Below are 18,520 nucleotides of genomic sequence, written 5' to 3' on the forward strand. Positions count from 1 at the left end.
AATCCATATGGTTCATCACCAGGTTGGAACCTTTTAGATCCATTACACATACTCCCTTTGCTCAAAGAGCAGGGGTAACTGAGAATACCAGTAAGAAGAACAGGAGTACTTGTGGCACCTTAGAGACTAAAATTTATTAGAGCATAAGCTTTCGTGGGCTACAGCCTACTTCATCAGATGAAGTAGGCTGTAGCCCACGAAAGCTTATGCTCAAATAAATTTGTTAGTCTCTAAGGTGCCACAAGTACGCCTGTTCTTCTTACTGGTATTCTCAGTTACCCCTGCTCTTTGAGCAAAGGGAGTATGTGTAATGGATCTAAAAGGTTCCAACCTGGTGATGAACCATATGGATTTCAATGACAACACATGATGGAATTTGTTTCTTAAAATCCTATGTAATTAATCTCTAGGAAATGCCAGAGTTAAGTTGACTGTGCAACTTTAATTCAGCTCCCTTGTGCATATGCATTTGATACGGTCTTTAAATTACATCATCACAAACTAATTTTTCCACAGAACCCACGCTGCCTCATTCAGTGCATAGTATGGACAGCTCTCACTGAATAAACAGCTATTTAATATTTTGTTTTTATCCTTGTTGTTCGTGTATCCCCATGCCTTATTTACTGCACACTATTCAAACCCTGCTCTGACTACAGAATTAACTTCCGTGACACTTTTTTACAATGCAAATCACACAAGTGAACTAATTTATCTTCACAACACCTCTGAAGTGAGGGGGTATTACCCCCATTTTACAGAAAGGGAGCTGAGGCACCCAGATTAAGGTACGAAGTGTCACAGGTTTTGGATGCCTAATTTGAGACACTTAGGACCTGATTTCCCCCCCCCCCTCCCCAGAGTACTTAGCATTATATAGCACATTATATATTTAAAGCCCAGCTCCCACTGACTTCAGTTTACCGCTTGAGTGCTCAAGGTCTCAAGCTGGGCATCTGGAAAATGAACACCACAATTAATGACCACCTATGAAGTGTTTGGTTTATGTGACTTGACTAGCATCAGATAGGAATTCAGTGGTAGGGGCAGGGCTAGAATACCATTTTCTAACTCAGAAATGAACTACCTTAACCATGAGACTGTCCTCTCTCTTCCTAAAATCCCCTGATGCATTCACTACACTCCCAAATTCCTCAAATGAGAAAAAAGTCTTACAAACAGCTTCCTTCACTACATAACCGTGATTCCCCTCACTATCGGTCCATCCTGTGCACGGAATGAGGCAGGGGTCCTGTGGAAAGATCATATGCAGTCATGTAACTAAAAACCACACCATAACGCAGGGGCAGGCAACCTATGGCACACGTGCCGAAGGCGGCACGTGAGCTGATTTTCAGTGGCACTCACACTGCCCGGGTCCTGGCCACCAGTCCAGGGGACTCTGCATTTTAATTTAATTTTAAATGAAGCGTCTTAAACATTTTAAAAACCTTATTTACTTTACATACAACAATAGTTTAGTTATATATTATAGAAAGTTATAGACTTCTAAAAATGTTAAAATGTATTACTTGCACGCAAAACCTTAAATTAGAGTGAATAAATGAAGACTCAGCACACCACTTCTGAAAGGTTGCTGACCCCTGCCATGACTCATACACACAAGGCAGGCAAATTATGGTTGCACAGGCAGCCTTATTCTGGCATATCCTAAACCATGGAGTGCTAGACTTTGCAATCTTAATGTTCTTTTAATGCAGTGTGAGCACACAGGCAAAATATACAGATAAGGGAAGGGAGTTCATCAGTTTCATCTCTTCCTACATCTAGGGTTACCATATTTAGTGCCTCCGAAAGGAGGACACTCCACGGGGCCCCGGCCCCGCCCCCAGCCCCACCCCCGCCCCAACTCCGCCCCCTCCCCTGCTTCCCGCGAACATTTGAGTCGCGGGAAGCCTGAAGCAGGTAAGGGGGAGTGTGGGGGGAGGAGGCGCGGCCCACCCCCGGCACCGCAGGTCCCCAGCCCGGGTGCGGCCGGCGGGGCCTGGCCCCCGAGCCCCCAGCCCGGCCCCCGACCCGGCACCGCATGTCCGATTTTCCCGGACATGTCCTGCTTTTTGGGATTTCCCCCCGGACGGGGATTTGGAGCCCAAAAAGCCAGACATGTCCAGGAAAATCTGGACGTATGGTAACCCTACCTACATCGGTCTAGCGTAATGCAGCTTTACTCCTGACACTCTGCCTCCAGCTCAGTATAAGCCAATAGAGAACAAGAATCAAGCCATAAAGCATCAAAGATATGAGTGGATTACCAGGTACAGTAAAAGTCAGACTCTAGCAAAGTATTTTCCCAATATTTTTAATACATAGTTTTTTTTTACTTCAGTTAAATTCCCTTTGAATGCTGGACTTCGCAATCCCAATATTTTTCTTTACAAAAAAAGTCTGCTTTATGCAACCTGGATTCTGCTCCCCTCCTTTATACGAATTAGGACATGGATTACAAATTGCATCTTCCTACATTTTTCACAGGACCCCACCTCATTCACTGCTCACAACAGACAGTACGGTACTTGGTGAAAGAGGTAGGTGTTTAAAATTTCTTTTGATCCTCATCCTTCAGTGTGTGCAACTCCATGCCCTTTTACTATTCACCATCCAAAGTTTTACACCTGAAAAAAATTACTTTCTCCACCGTCTCTTTTATGGCAATTACTGCAATATCCAAGTGCCACACACACACTATTAAATGAATTTATCCCCGGTGAGATACAAAAGTTGTATTATCCCATTTTACTCATGGGAATTCAGGCAAAAAGAGATTAAGATCAAAATTCACAGACGTGTCCACTAATTTTTGAGTGATTGGGAATCCAACCTGACACCAGCATTAGGTTTCCCCACACACACAGTACTTAAATATCTTCATAGCACTTCATACATTCAAAGCATTGTACAGACATTAACTAATCAATCTTCACAGCATCCCTGTGAGATGTGAGCAATTTTACATATGGGGAAAACAGAAAATGGAGATGTGACTTGTGTAAAGACAAACTGTACGTCAGTGGCAGAGCCAGGATTGTCCATAATCAAAAACTTTTAAATGAAGTAATTAAGTTTGAGCAATTGTGACATTTTCCCAAAGCAAAAAGTCACATTATACCTCTTAATCATGCCCTAATGCCTCCATGGCATGACAAGACTCAAATACCACAAGGAACTTCCTTCTGCTTGTAACTGACAAAAACACTACACAACACAGGGAGATTGTGTAGCACATTAAACACAGGCACCAACTCTGTGGGTGGAGCACCCATGGAAAAAAAAATTAGCACCCACCAGCAGCTAGCTCTCCACCCCCTCTCCTCCCCCCCAGTACCTTCTGTCCCACCGGGGTCCTGTTGATCAACTCCTCTTCCTCCCTCCCAGTGCCTCCCGCCCACCACCATCAGCTGCTCTGCAGTATGCAGGAGGTGCGGGGAAGGAGTGGGCGGGAAGAGGCAGGATGGGGGTGGACAGACGTCAGGATATGCTTCTATGAGCACAACATTCTGAAGAATCAGAGCAGGCTGTGCAGAGGGGACAGAGGGACGGTCAAGACATTTGGCAGCATGCGACTTCCAGAAGAAGGAGAAGCGTCCATGTACCAGCAATGGAGATACAGGTGAGCAACCGTTTTCATGTTCTCTCCACCGGTACTAATGCAGAGAGTGGACTAGATGATACATCTGAGGGAAGGGAGCAGAAGGAGACTCCACCAATTGGAAGGCCTGGGATGCCCTGTCCTAGGGATGGGGGTTCCACAACCACCACTCCCAAGAGGAGGAGGCGGGTGGTGGTCAGGGACTCCCTCCTCAGGGGGACTGAGTCATCTATCTGCTGCCCCAACCGAAAAAAATGAGAGGTCTGCTGCTTGCCAGGAGCTAGGATTCACGATGTGGCAGAGAGACTGCTGAGACTCATCAAGCCCTCGGATTGCTACCCCTTCCTGCTTCTCCACGTGGGCACCAATGATACTGCCAAGAATGACCTTGAGTGGATCACTGCAGACTACGTGGCTCTGGGAAGAAGGATAAAGGAGTTTGAGGCGCAAGTGGTGTTCTCGTCCATCCTCCCTGTGCAGGGAAGAGGCCAGGGTAGAGACCGTCGAATTGTGGAAGTCAACGAATGGCTACGCAGGTGGTGTCAGAGAGAAGGCTTTGGATTCTTCAACCATGGGATGGTGTTCCAAGGAGGAGGAGTGCTTGGCAGAGACGGGCTCCACAAAACGAAGAGAGGGAAAAGCATCTTCGCAAGCAGGCTGGCTAACCTAGTGAGGAGGGCTTTAAACTAGGTTCACCGGGGGAAGGCGACCAAAGCCCTGAGGTAAGTGTGGAAATGGGATACCAGGAGGAAGCACGAGCACAAGAGTGCAAGAGGGGAGGACTCCTGTCTCAGGCTGAGAAAGCGGGACAATAAGCGAGTTATCTTAAGTCCCTATACACAAATGCAAGAAGCCTGGGAAACAAGCAGGGAGAACTGGAAGTCCTGGCACAGTCAAGGAACTATGATATGACTGGAATAACAGACTTGGTGGGATAACTCACATGACTTGAGTACTGTCATGGATGGATATAAACTGTTCAGGAAGGACAGGCAGGGCAGAAAAGGTGGGGGAGTTGCATTGTATGTAAGAGAGGAGTATGACTGCTCACAGCTCCAGTATGAAACTGCAGAAAAACCTGAGTCTCTGGATTAAGTTTAGAAGTGGGAGCAACAAGGGGGATGTCATGGTGGGACTCTGCTATAGACCACCAGACCAGGGGGATGAGGCTTTCTTCTGGCAACTAGCAGAAGTTACTAAATCGCAGGCCCTGGTTCTCATGGGAGACTTTAATCACCCTGATATCTGCTGGGAGAGCAATACAGCGGTGCACAGACAATCCAGGAAATTTTTGGAAAGTATAGAGGACAATTTCCTGGTGCAAATGGTGGAGGAACCAACTAGGGGCAGAGCTCTTCTAGACCTGCTGCTCACAAACCGAGAAGAATTAGTAGGGGAAGCAAAAGTGGATGGGAACCTGGGAGGCAGTGACCATGAGATGGTTGAGTTCAGGATCCTGACACAAGGAAGAAAGGAGAGCAGCAGAAAACAGACCTGGGACTTCAGAAAAGCAGACTTTGACTACCTCAGGGAACTGATGGGCAAGATCCCCTGGGAGAATAACATGAGGGGGAAAGGAGTCCAGGAGAGCTGGCTGTATTTTAAAGAATCCTTATTGAGGTTGCAGGAAAAAAACATCCCGATGTGTAGAAAGAATAGTAAATATGGCAGGCAATCAGCTTGGCTTAACAGTGAAATCCTTACTGATCTTAAATGCAAAAAAGAAGCCTACAAGAAGTGGAAGATTGGACAAGTGACCAGGGAGGAGTATAAAAATATTGCTCAGGCATGCAGGAGTGAAATCAGGAAGGCCAAATCATACTTGGAGTTGCAGTTAGCAAGAGATGTTAAGAGTAACAAGAAGGGTTTCTTCAGGTATGTTAGCAACAAGAAGAAAGTCAAGGAAAGTGTGGGCCCCTTACTGAATGAGGGAGGCAACCTAGTGACAGAGGATGTGGAAAAAGCTAATGTACTCAATGCTTTTTTTGCCTCTGTCTTCACGAACAAGGTCAGTTCCCAGACTGCTGCACTGGGCAGCACAGTATGGCGAGGGGGCAAGCAGCCCTCTGTGGAGAAAGAAGTGGTTCAGGACTATTTAGAAAAACTAGACGAGCACAAGCCCCTGGGGCCGGATGCGCTGCATCCGAGGGTGCTAAAGGAATTGGCGGATGTGATTGCAGAGCAATTGGCCATTATCTTTGAAAACTCATGGCAATTGGGGGAGGTTCCGAATGACTGGAAAAAGGCTAATGTAGTGCCCATCTTTAAAAGAGGGAAGGAGGAGGATCCAGGGAACTACAGGCCAGTCAGCCTCACCTCAGTCCCTGGAAAAATCATGGAAAAGGTCCTCAAGGAATCAGTTCTGAACCACTTAGATGAGAGGAAAGTGATCAGGAACAGTCAGCATGGATTCACCAAGGGCAAGTCATGCCTGACTAACTTAATTGCCTTCTATGATGAGATAACTAGGTCTGTGGATAAGGGGAAAGCAGTGGATGTGTTATTCCTTGACTTTAGCAAAGCTTTTGATTCGATCTCCCACAGTATTCTTGCCAGCAAGTTAAGGAAGTATGGGCTGGATGAATGGACTACAAGGTGGATAGAAAGCTGGCTAGATCGTTGGGCTCAACGAGCAGTGATCAATGGCTCCATGTCTAGTTGGCAGCCGGTTTCAAGCGAAGTGCCCCAAGGGACAGTCCTGAGGCCGGTTTTGTTCAAAATCTTCATTAATGATCTGGAGGATGGCGTGGACTGCACTCTCAGCAAGTTTGCACATGACACTAAACTGGGAGGAGTGGTAGATACGCTGGAGGGTAGGGATAGGATACAGAGGGACCTAGACAAATTAGAGGATTGGGCCAAAAGAAACCTGATGAGGTTCAACAAAGACAAGTGCAGAGTCCTGCACTTAGGACGGAAGAATCCCATTCACTGTTACAAACTAGGGACCGAATGGCTAGGAAGCAGTTCTGCAGAAAAGGACCTAGGGGTTATAGTGGATGAGAAGCTGGATATGAGTCAACAGTGTGCCCTTGTCACCAAGAAGGCTAACGGCATTTTGGACTGTATAAGTAGGGGCATTGCCAGCAGATCGAGGGACGTGATCGTTCCCCTCTATTCAACTCTGGTGAGGCCTCATTTGGAGTACTGTGTCCAGTTTTGGGCCCCACACTACAAGAAGGACGTGGAAAAGTTGGAAGGAGTCCAGCGGAGGGCAACAAAAATGATTAGGGGGCTGGAGCACATGACTTATGAGGAAAGGCTGAGGGAACTGGGATTGTTTAGTCTACAGAAGAGAAGAATGGGGGGGGATTTGATAGCTGCTTTCAACTACCTGAAAGGGGGTTCCAAAGAGGATGGATCTAGAATGTTCTCAGTGGTAGCAGATGACTGAACAAGGAGTAATGGTCTTAAGTTGCAGAGGGGGAGGTTTAGGTTGGATATTAGGAAAAACTTTTTCACTAGGAGGGTGGTGAAGCACTGGAATGGGTTATCTAGGGAGGTGGTGGAATCTCCTTCCTTAGAGGTTTTTATGGTCAGGCTTGACAAATCCCTGGCTGGGATGATTTAGTTGGGAATTGGTCCTGCTTTGAGCAGGGGGTTGGATTAGATGACCTCCTGAGGTCCCTTCCAACCCTGATATTCTATGATTCTATGGGGTGGAGGCTTGAGAGAAGGGGCAGGGGGAGTGTCTGCGACAGAGCAGGAGTGAGAAGAGGCAGGGCCTGGGGCACCGGGGAGGGGGGTTGGGTTGAGCACCCCCAGGGCCCAGAGGAAGCCGGCACCTGTGTACACAAAAGCCTTATTACAAACTCATGCTCAAACCATAAGCGCACAACACATTGCATAATTACCCTATGCACAAAGTTAATAGAATATTTGCTGATGTTGAGTTCGTAATTTAGGTTTCCCTGCACACAGGACTTGTTAAAAACTCCCCCAAGAGTCCATCTGAACACAGAGCAGCCTCCCCTCTGCTCTCCTGTCCCTCCCACTCTCCTCCAGTTTCTCCTTCTTAACCCTGTCCTGCTGCTACCAGTTCTCTTCAGCGTTGCTAACTCATGTATAAATCTTGTTCTAGCTCCTGCTTCCCTGTGATTTTGAGCCTCCATGTGCTCAGGGTTCAAGTCAAGGGGCAGGCATGGGATCCACCAGACAACTTATAATGGGAAATATGTCAACTAAACCATAGGGGTTGCTACTGTAAATGGTTCAAGACAGAGACTGCTTTAGGTCTTAAGCACCATACAACTTGTGGTACCATTGCAAAATATAAAGCATGCAAACAGCAATACTTTTGATAGTGAACCAGTAACCTAGAGCGAAACTGAATAATGGAGTCACTGAGCGTACAACTGATGATCTGAAACCCATTTATATACTTTTGATTCTGCACTGCATAAAACCCTTAATCCACCAATGTGCATGTCAGATTTTGCTGAAGTCCAGTTTACTGAAAGAGTCCAAGTTATAAGGCAGTGAGTTAAGTTTTTCCAATACCATGTCATATAAAAACAGAAAGATAACGATCATAGCAAAGGGCTCGGTTGTTTTATTACCTTTCCCTAACAGTGGGCTTCTAGCTCTCACCATTGCAAAAGCACGGTGTTTATTACATATTGTAATTTTCCACATATCCTGTCAGAGTTTAACAGTTAATATTTGTTTTTAATGCTATGAATTAAACAATCACACTTTAATTTTCCAAATTATTCATTTCTGTTGCTAGAACACCTTAATGATATCTTAGCTAACAGCCATATCAACTGATATTTATTTTAGATCCTAAATATTAGTTTTTAATCCTTTTAGCAGTGACAGCACTTTAGGGTATTTAGATACAATAAAGTCTGGTTCTGGAAAAGAGAAAGACAATTGAAAAATACTTACTGGAATATTATGGTCCTTTCTTCCTTTATGGGAGGAAGCAACATGAGCAAGGTACTGAATAACTTTCTTGGTGTTTTCGGTCTTCCCAGCACCAGATTCACCTCTGCAAGACACATTCACACATTTTTCTCCCAAAATTCAGTTTTAACAAGCATAGTCAGTCTTTTATGGTAACTACCTAATTGCATTTCAGTCTCAGGCTTGGACCGTACAATGGTATTTTCTTAACTGTCTGAAAGAAAAAGTGCTAATGTTTAAGGATGTATGCAGTGTAGCTGTAGATGTGTCTATCCCAGGATATTAGAGAGACAAGGTGGGTGAGGTAAAAGTTTTCAAGCCACACAGAGCTCTTCTTCAGGCCTTGGAAAAGAACTCACAGCTTCACAACAAAATGCATTTTCCTTTCCCAAACTTGAAGATGAGTCTGTGTGGCTCGAAAGCTTGTCTCTCATCAGCAGAAATTGGTCCAATAAGAGATATTACCTGACCCACCTTGACTGTAATGTTTAAGGAAACAAATCAGGAGTTTGTCAGTTTAAACACTGCCGTTATCCAAAATGTCTCCCTAGCACATCATTTAATTATTGGTACAATGTCAAGTATGCTTATTATGTATTAAGCATACTTTTTATCATAGTTCTTTACCACCACCAACTAACAACAAACCCTAATCTTCAATTCTTGTGTGAAACAAGCATTCTTATCTCTTCCTTAAAGGATAAGAAACTGAAGCAGAGAGGTTGACTTGACCAAGGCTATGGATTGAATCTCTTAGAATAACGAATATATAAACATAATGCCATAATGGCACTTCATGCTCTAAGTGCCAGATTTTCAGAAACACTGAGCTCCCACAAATCCCAGTGAAGTCAATAGGACTGCAAGTGCTCAGTACTTTTGAAAGTCAGGCCCTAGGAGCATTAGCAGTAAAATACATCTTAACATATCGTACCATAATCAGATTCTTGGCTAGGCTGAAGCATATCTAGGATTGCAAGGAGTACACATCTATTACACTTTTAATTTTATTGCTGTAAACAGGTACAACATGCATTATTTTAATGAATGCTCAGCTAGGTTTGAAGTAAGATGTGTTTGGATATGTCTGACTTATTTCAAGATATGTCTTTAGGACACAAAGTTGTAAACTGATTTTCCAAGGGAGGTATTTATTAAATCTATATTATCTTCACATGAAACAGGACTGACAAGGTTTTTTCATAGCAGTAATTTAGTTTTCAGACAATGCTACATTATAAATTTATCGATGCATCTTTTAATAACACTCACTACAAACTTAACTCGGCTACCAAATCATAGCTAAGTAGGAAGAGATTGCTGTTTGTGTTTATGAAGCATTTGAAATTAAGAAGGTTCAATTACTTGGAATTGCACTGGAAAAGTGCAATTTTCTCCCATTGTTAAATATTCATTTTAGAAATAAATCTTGACATAGTTAACTGTGGAACCATTTCAAGCCTACTAGGATGTCAGTTTAGTCCGTTGCCATTTCTGTTACAAATAGTTTAACTGAAAACGTATGTGTGTGCAGTGTGGATTAACAACTTTTGCAGTTGAAGTTTCCAAGGCAACACTTCCCTCCATTGCACTATATATACACTAGATTTAGTAGTTTGCTTTGTATACTGAACCGAACTTTTATATTCTGAATCAATATTAAATTATTTGTTACCTCAGAAGAGAGACTAAGTTTTGGGGTTTTCTTTAAATTCAATGAAGGGTACATTTAATATTTCTAATCTCTGAATGGAAGTTAAATTGGCAGAAAAGATTAAAAAGTAGTTAAAAAAAGTTTAGCTAAATTTTAAAGAATCTACTCCAGTGATCTAGTGAACAGATTTCTGGGGAGTGGAGGGAGTACAATTATATTCCATAGGTCCAGTTCTAAAGGAGACTACACACGGTCTCTTTACAAATACAATCCACAAGTTCTTATAAAAGCATGTACATCTCATAAAGCACATGAGGCCAAAAGCTTGGAGTTTATGATGTATTCCTTTGGCTAAAATGCAAGTCTGAAATTATGCTTTTATAGAATGTCTCCATACAACTCAGCTAGTATCTTATCTAATTCTTCTTGCCTTATGCCTTACAAATATGCTGAGTATTTCCTGCTGGATATGAACTGTTAGGCAGTTCTGCTGTCATATACTCTACTAGAAGAAGAATTAGAAGATTTAGGTGATGAAATCCTTTTCATTTATAGGAATAAGAACATCTGCATACTTCAGCTTTTTTTCCCCCAAGAGTGCAAATGCATGAATTATAAATTGCCCAAACAAGGTAAACTTTTAGAAATGCTAATATACAATATTTGTGAAGTGGAAGGACAATATATAATGAAGTCAGAGATCAGCCTTTTAAAAAATACCTGGTTTTAAATACACCCCAATCATTAGGTTACCACAGAAGTGTTTATTAAAAACCCTTATGGAAAATCCTGGGCCTAGTGAAGTTAACAATGAGAGCCTTGCCATTGAGTTCAATAGGGCCAGGATTTCACCCCTTGGCCTTAAAATCTCAGTTCCACTCATTGAATTAGAAGTGGGACCCACTCTCTCCCACAGTTTTATGAAAGCAGATGCAAACAAACAACAATTCTGATTATCGGCTCCAAGTGATTGCTCGGCAATGTGCCTACTTTGACAAATCTGACAATGTATCTTTGTTACTATAATAGACAGTGAAATCCTCCAACTGAGAAGTGGATGTCTCTGTTCCACTACTGTCATTTTAAAAATCTATGTTACATGGCTGGGCCACTGGTCAAACAGATTTATTTATTGACAAATGCATAGAACATCTAGAATTCAGCTCCTTCAAGAGAGTGGCTCTATCCTTCTAGAGACAGAACTGTCAGAACACATTCCTCCTGTTTTGAAGTTGTTGCTGAGGCTGCCTGAACAATTTATACTGAAGCACTTCAGACTAGCTCCTTTACCCCCATCAGCTCACATTCAGAACAGTTTGTCATGATCAGAGGTTATTTGTTCCACTCCAGCTAGGATTCAGAGAGTGAAAGCTAAGAAATGTTACATAGCACTCCAGTGCTTGATTTCTCTGCCTATCAAGCCTCAAGCTCCCTAGTCTGATCTTTGAAGGCAAACCTAACCAAACAGATTTTAAATGCAGACAATTTTACTTTGCTGGGGCACAATACAAAGACAAGACATTACTGTGAAGAAGAATACATTTCCCCCCCTTATGCTATAAAAAGTCTCTAATCTGCAACTGGCTTGACTTAAATTCTGCATTGTGTGTTACAGCAGCACCCAAGAGTCCCCAACCGAAATCCTGATCTCATTACACTAGGTACTGTACATACATGTAGTAAGAGGTAGTCCCTTCCCTGAAGGGCTTACAATCTAAGAGGGCAAGACAGATAAGGTAAGTAGTTACTTGCCCAAGGCAACACAGCAGATGACAATTAAGGATAGAACCCAGATCTTCTGACTCCCAGTCTGGTGCCATATACACTAGACTATGCTGCCTTAATTTTGCCAATACTTCAGACTCTATGGCAGATTCATATTTAATTTAAAAACTCTCTTTTTAAAAAAAAAAGGGGGGGGTAAATTAAGTGAATTATGCAATTCTCTCAGTGCAAAGCACCACATAGTCACATCTCACTGAACAGTAAACACACAGGAATCGCTGGCCAGCAATCTTCCTCCATGTGTTGTGGTTTTCACACTGCCTTGAGAAGTGCGCCATACTGCATCCTGTCCTGTCAGCCAAATTGTTGAACCCACCAATCCCTGCAAATCTTGCTCCGGCATCTTCCTCCGCTCATCAAATCCATGTGGGTCCCACAAACTGAAGTTTTCTTCATCTGATTGTCTTGATATTAGGTATCACTCTGGTTATGCTGTAAGTTCAGGTGATCTCCTCCTCCTCAGTCACATGCAAGGTGTAACTAACTCACAGCAATTGCCTGTAGCATTTCCATTTGAAGGCAGAAAGCCTCTTAAATATCCTGTTTCCTTAACATTCATGACTCGCATGCATATAGCAAGATAAAGAGATTGCAGAAGTTTCATTTTACACTTCAGGGCAATAACCTTTGCTTCTCCAGATGCAGCTAATTCTACATTAGATTTCTAAGGGAAGTTTGGTGTCCCACCAAAAACCATGGACCTGAGAGAATTTAAAGTTTTATCATGCTCTCAAATATGCATCTCATCCAATCACCCAATGAATTCCCATTCCTAGGGATGTGGCCTTATAGCTGTCCCACCTATTCATTAATGCAGTGGTCCCCAAATTGCAGGGTGCATCCCCCCATTGGGAGCGGAGAGGGGCTGGAAAAGTAGCACTCCCTCCCCACCTGCCATACTTCCAGCCCTGCTCTGCCCCAAGCCTTGCTCCTCCCACAACCCAGTTCCACTCCAGCACCAGCCCCACTCCAGCCCAGCCTTGCCTCATTTCCTCTCCACCCCCAGCTCAGCTCTGCCTCCAGCTCAAGCTCTATGGCTAAGGAAGCCTTGGCTGTGCAGTAATGGGGGGGAGGGGCGCACAACCAGATTCCATTAATGGTAAGTGGGGGTGGAGGCACAACTAGAAACGTTTGCACACCACTGCATTAATGTCATGCTGGTGCAGGGGGGACCTTGCTGACTCTCACTGCTTGACCACATGTGTGCTACGGTGCTGCATTAAGATTTAGGTCAGACAGCAATGAACTCTAGAACTGACACATACCCCAAAACAGCCTTAGTGGAGGACTTCCCTCCCTCCCTCCCACACCCCACTCACCAGTTTCTCTGCTGCAAAGTAATAAAGCACCATTTAGTTAGATAGGCAGCTGAATGAGGGGTGTTTTTGGGGGGCTGGGAGGGGGGGTTGTGTCACAGCCATGTTAAGGTTGCCCAATGCTTCCCGCTACAAGCTATTTCAATTGCTTTTAACTTTGTCAAAGTAACTATTCAGGCTGAAGTTCCGCATGCTAGAGGTCTGCCTCAGACCAAATTTTGTAAAGTTTCTGACAAAACGGTGCTGCTGTTTCTCAGAATCACCAAAATTGGGACAAGAACAAGTTCGCCTGGAAGCAAGAGGCTCTTCTAGCAGCTAGACCCACTGCAAGAGTAAGGATGACCAGTGCTGCTTGCTACCTGCTCTTTTGCAGGTTTCTTCTCAGTCACAAGGTTTCCCCAGAAAACATAGGAATACCACTTCACTCTGGCAGGTTTCAGAGTAGCAGCCATGTTAGTCTGTATCCACAAAAAGAACAGGAGTACTTGTGGGACCTTAGAGACTAACTTCACTCAAACACGGAGGACAGGAAGCACCTTACCTCAGAGATGATGGGATCCCTATATATTAGGCACCAAAAGCACATGGAAACATGTACCGAAAGTCTGCTGGTACTGGTAAAGTAGCTGCAGAAACGACTGCAATCACAGGTGCTTCTTTAGTGGTGGTTGTGCAGAATAAGTTTCCTTGCTAGCTCCTATCAGAGAAATAACTGGGTGGATCCTTCACCTACTAGAAACAATTGGAGAATTCAGAAAGCAAGGCCTGTAGATAAAAGGATCATCATAACTACCTTCCTACATCTGCTGGAAACGGAGAGGTACACCCGAGTTTCTGGACTGGTTCAGAAAATCCAAGAGTTGGTTTTTTACTATTTATAGTTCTCAGTTTCATCTTCTTGTAGATGGTTCACATCTTTTCACACCAGTTGTCAGGGGAATGTTAGGAAGCTGGAACCCAGCCAGAGGTTGTATACTGAAAGGCTTGGTATTTGCTGCTGTCGTCATTTTAGAAGCAAACTCAGTTTCTTCTCCATCCCACCACTCCCATCTGAAGCCAATTCAGATTATATACCCTTGTATGGCTTCATGCATCTGTAAAAATGACCATTTATCAAGCCTACTCACCATTTTCAACGGAATATCATAAGCTTGTGGTAAGGTTCTCAAATTTAGAATGCCAGCAAAAAAGTGCAACTTATGCTTTCATATTTTAACAGAAATAGAATCCTAGAGCTAAAAACAGCAAGCGTAGGAGAGGCTTGAGCATTTCTCACAGAACCCTAGTATCCCATATCAGGAATTTCTTCATTTCTAAGTCACCAGTCTGGGACAGATTGGCACACTCACCCATTTAACCATAATGGGCAGCAGCAAGAGTACAAGAAGTTTTGTCACCTTCCTCAAACTCAAGCATTTGGCATTTCCTTGCAAGAGGAAAAGCTTCTACAGTCCTCATCTGAGGCCCACATTTCCCATTTCAGTGTCTATTTACATTTTAGGGTGCTATTACATTAGTATAATTACTTCCATTTCTCAGCAACAGTGATGTTGATGTTGGGGCAGTGTTTTTGTAACACTGGTAGCTACCGAAGACAGGACTCAAGACATATTGCCTACCATTTCTGATTAGTACTTAGTGTTGGTAGCAACAGTGTGTTGGCACCATTGCCAGAAAACAGGTACTGGTTTTCCTAAATGAGACAAACCCAGAGCCTAACACCACTATGGTCCTCCATTAATCACTGGCATTTCTAACCAACTGGGGGATGCTATAAATGGATATACAAGATAAATAAAGCTTGCTCCCGAGAGTTGTCAGTTATCTAACAATCCAAGGGAACTGAACTAAAAATTCCAACCAGCACTAGAGATCCCCAGGTCCCTTCTGAATCATTTACCCTCCCAAGAATGACCTACCTACCTGCAGGCAAAACCGTGTCCAGTATGCAATGGAAGGTAGAATTAGAAGAACTCCATAGCTGCCATTACAAATCTTGTCCACTGAATCATCCTATCCTACCTACACCAATGATGAAATCATGTATCCAAATAGCACCCAAAACCTTAGATTTTAAATAGGGAGGCAACAGAAGGAGAGAGAGGCTGGATAGAACTTCATAATCAAATCAATCTTCAATGGTCTTTTCCTTGGCAGCACACTAGCTTTAAGGATCATTTTTCAGGCAAGGGGAAGGCTGAAGTTTGTCCACGTTGGGAAAAGCCACTGGCAGTTCTCAAAGTATCAAACAACTCTTGAGATTTCTCTGATTGGATGTTTCTCTCTCTCTCTCTAGAATCTTATAAGGGGCTCTTGGGTCATTCGGTGCCAAAGACACCACTTCGTGAGGTGATGATGAGAGGTCTTTTGGTGGCAAGGCAGGTCACTGGTGTTGCTTAGCCCCCAGATCTGGTTCTTCCTATCTGCAGTAGGTGGTCTGGTCAGAGAAGATGATGGGTAAATTGACCTCTCTTGAGCATAGAGATTGAATCTTAACCGATTGATATATCGGACTCCCATAAGGGCCACAGCAGCATAAGGTAGGGATATGGTTCAATAGCTTGATATTGGCCAGTCCAATAGCATTCCTGTCGGGGTGAATTTTCAGTCCTTCTGTGGCACCATAAAGAATAGAGTTTCCTGTTTGAGGATTGGGAGAACACATGCAATGGAGAGACTGACTTCCTCTCTGGGCAGTGCACTCTCAGTACAGATAAATACCTCTGTGCCAGTGACGGTGCCAGTGACTGTCCCGGTTCACTTAGAGGTACACTGTCTGCTACAGATCTCAATGTAGAGAGGTGCAACCACAGCTCTGGGACTGGTGCCAGAGAAATATTACTCTGTGCTGTAGGCTGCCCTTCTTCACCAGCCTTTGGCATCATGCGGGGCTTGGTGGATTTGCATCCAGAGGCTTTTCATGATCAAAACTCTGTGACACAATACGGAGTTCCATTTGGAGTCTCAGCCCTCTGTTTGGAGTGGCACCCCTTAAACACCTCTACTACCAGAATCTGGGACTATGTCCTTTTTGGTGCCAATGTCTGAAGCCATGTGGTCTGCTTTGGCACCAGGGGCATATGTGCTGGAGCCAGGTCTTTCTTTTGCAGTCTTCTCTGTTGCAGTCTGGTCTTTGGGGGTCACTTGTCTGCTAGATTGAGCACTGGACAAAGTTGGGTTTTCTGTTGTTGGGTGACAGGTGTTAGTCTCCTTAAGAACTGAAGAGAATTTAATAGATTGCCCCAAGAGGAGGAAGCTTTAGCTGCACTGTTTGTGCATACCCAAAGAGAAATATAGACAAACATCAATTCATTATATGAGACTGTTCTAAACAAGAGAGGAATTAGTCCATCTTGTCCATCTTTTGGGGGATTTGTCCATCACCGGATCGGAAGGACCTGAAACCCGTAGGTTTCAAATCCACCATTTTGAGGAGTCCGGGGGGGGGGGGGGGGCGCGAGGGGTGTCTGGCAGCCAATATTCAGTTCAGACAGGCATTACATCAGCAGAGCAGAGAAGTTCTGAAAATTTTTGAGGCATTGAGAGATTTAGTTGGAGGTAAGAACTACCAGGTCAGACACTTGCCAGTTTGTCTTGCTGCCACAGGCAATAGAGGGAACTTCAGAAACACAGGTAAGTTCTTCCAACGGTTAATGAACATTACTGTAAAAACCTGTACCTTATTTCCAGATTGATCTTGTCTAGCTTCAGATTCCAACTACCAGATCTGGTTATGATTCAAGTGTTATTAGAGATCGCCTCTCCAAGTAGGTACTTTTAGATTATCAAGTCACCCCTTAACCTTCTCTCAGATAAGTTAGAGATGGAGCTTCTAAAGTCTCATATAAAGAGATGTTTCCAAACCTCAAGTCATTCTTGTAGCTCTGTCCTAAACACACTTTCTAATTTTGACATTTCTGATATGTGGACCAGAACTAGACAGTATTCCAGTAATTAAATTACCAGAGCCATATACAGAGACCATACCACCTCACTACTTCTACTTTGTATCATTTGCAAATTTGACACCATCAGATCAGGATTAAACAAAGACTGTGGATGGCTATCCAACTACAGAAACAGTTTCTCCTCCCTTGGTGTTCACACCTCAACTGCTAGCAGAGCACCTCACCCTCCCTGATTGAACTAACCTCGTTATCTCCACACTGATATATACCTGCCTCTGGAGATTTCCATTACTTGCATCTGAAGAAGTGAGGTTCTTACCCACGAAAGCTTATGCTCCCAATACTTCTGTTAGTCTCAAAGGTGCCACAGGACCCTCTGTTGCTTATACAGAGGATCATATTGATCTCCTTAACTCCAGCATTGCACTGGAAGCACATGTTCAAATGGTTATCTGCTATGATCCCTAAATCCTGTTCAGTATGACTGCAATTCCAAGATCCAGTACATCTTGGAAGTGTCACCTACATTCATTGTCCCCAGATGCATGACCCTGTATTTATTAAGATACACCTTGTTTAAATGAGCCCATTTCAACAAGCAATTCAAGTCAGCCTTTAGAACCAATCTGCCCCATTCATTATTAATACTGCAACCAGTTGTGTCATCTGCAAGTTTGGTAGTAAAGATTTTATATTTTCTTCCAGATCGTTGATAAAGATACTGAATAGCAATAAACGAAGAACCTGTGGGACTGCACCAAGAATATCCTCATTGAATGAAGATTCCATCTACAGTTACTTTTTTGAAATTTACTAGTTAGCCAGTTTTTAATCCATTTAATGTAAGCTATATTGATTTTGTGTAGTGCTACACTGGAGAGGCTCCCACTGAACTTCAGTAACAGCTGCTGGGTTGTCTGCTCCTGCTAGAAAGCAAGCCCTTTCTGGGAGCTTCCAGTCATCAAAAGCAGGGCAAAGGGTTTATTCTTGCTTTGGGGGACATTGTCCTAAAGCTGTCCTCCTCATAGAGTGAGTTTTTCTGTTTTGTAAAACAATAGGTCATTTGAACACTACTGGCCCTATCTCATTTTTCAATGAGAGGGTGAAGGGTAGCCCTGCATTTGGAATGTACCATCTCCTACCCTGGGAAACCCAATCCTTCTCCAGCTTCTTAGATATTACTTTGTAGGCTGGGAAATATTAGACTTTTTGCTTCTGGTTGGATAGGCAGGGATCCAGTCTGTTAAGCTTTGGGTGCCTGTAGCAGGGTGGACACCTGCTCCTGCCTGGAAGGGCCTGAGATAGAACCAGTTTGAGAGAAGGCTGTGTGTGTGTGGGGGGG

General features: G+C 43.7%; 1 protein-coding gene across 6 annotated transcripts in view; it reads right to left on the reverse strand.

The window, feature by feature from the left end:
- MYH10 (myosin heavy chain 10) overlaps positions 1-18,520 on the reverse strand; it is a 154,808-nt gene that overhangs the window by 80,010 nt on the left and 56,278 nt on the right. For all 6 annotated transcript variants that reach the window (XM_034790037.1, XM_034790036.1, XM_034790035.1 and 3 more), the window contains one exon: positions 8,498-8,600. In XM_034790037.1, coding sequence (XP_034645928.1) covers positions 8,498-8,600 — 103 coding nt within the window. The remainder of the gene's footprint in view (positions 1-8,497; positions 8,601-18,520) is intronic.

The sequence above is a fragment of the Trachemys scripta genome, chromosome 14 (genome assembly GCF_013100865.1).
Source record: "Trachemys scripta elegans isolate TJP31775 chromosome 14, CAS_Tse_1.0, whole genome shotgun sequence".
NCBI classification, from domain to species: domain Eukaryota; kingdom Metazoa; phylum Chordata; order Testudines; family Emydidae; genus Trachemys; species Trachemys scripta.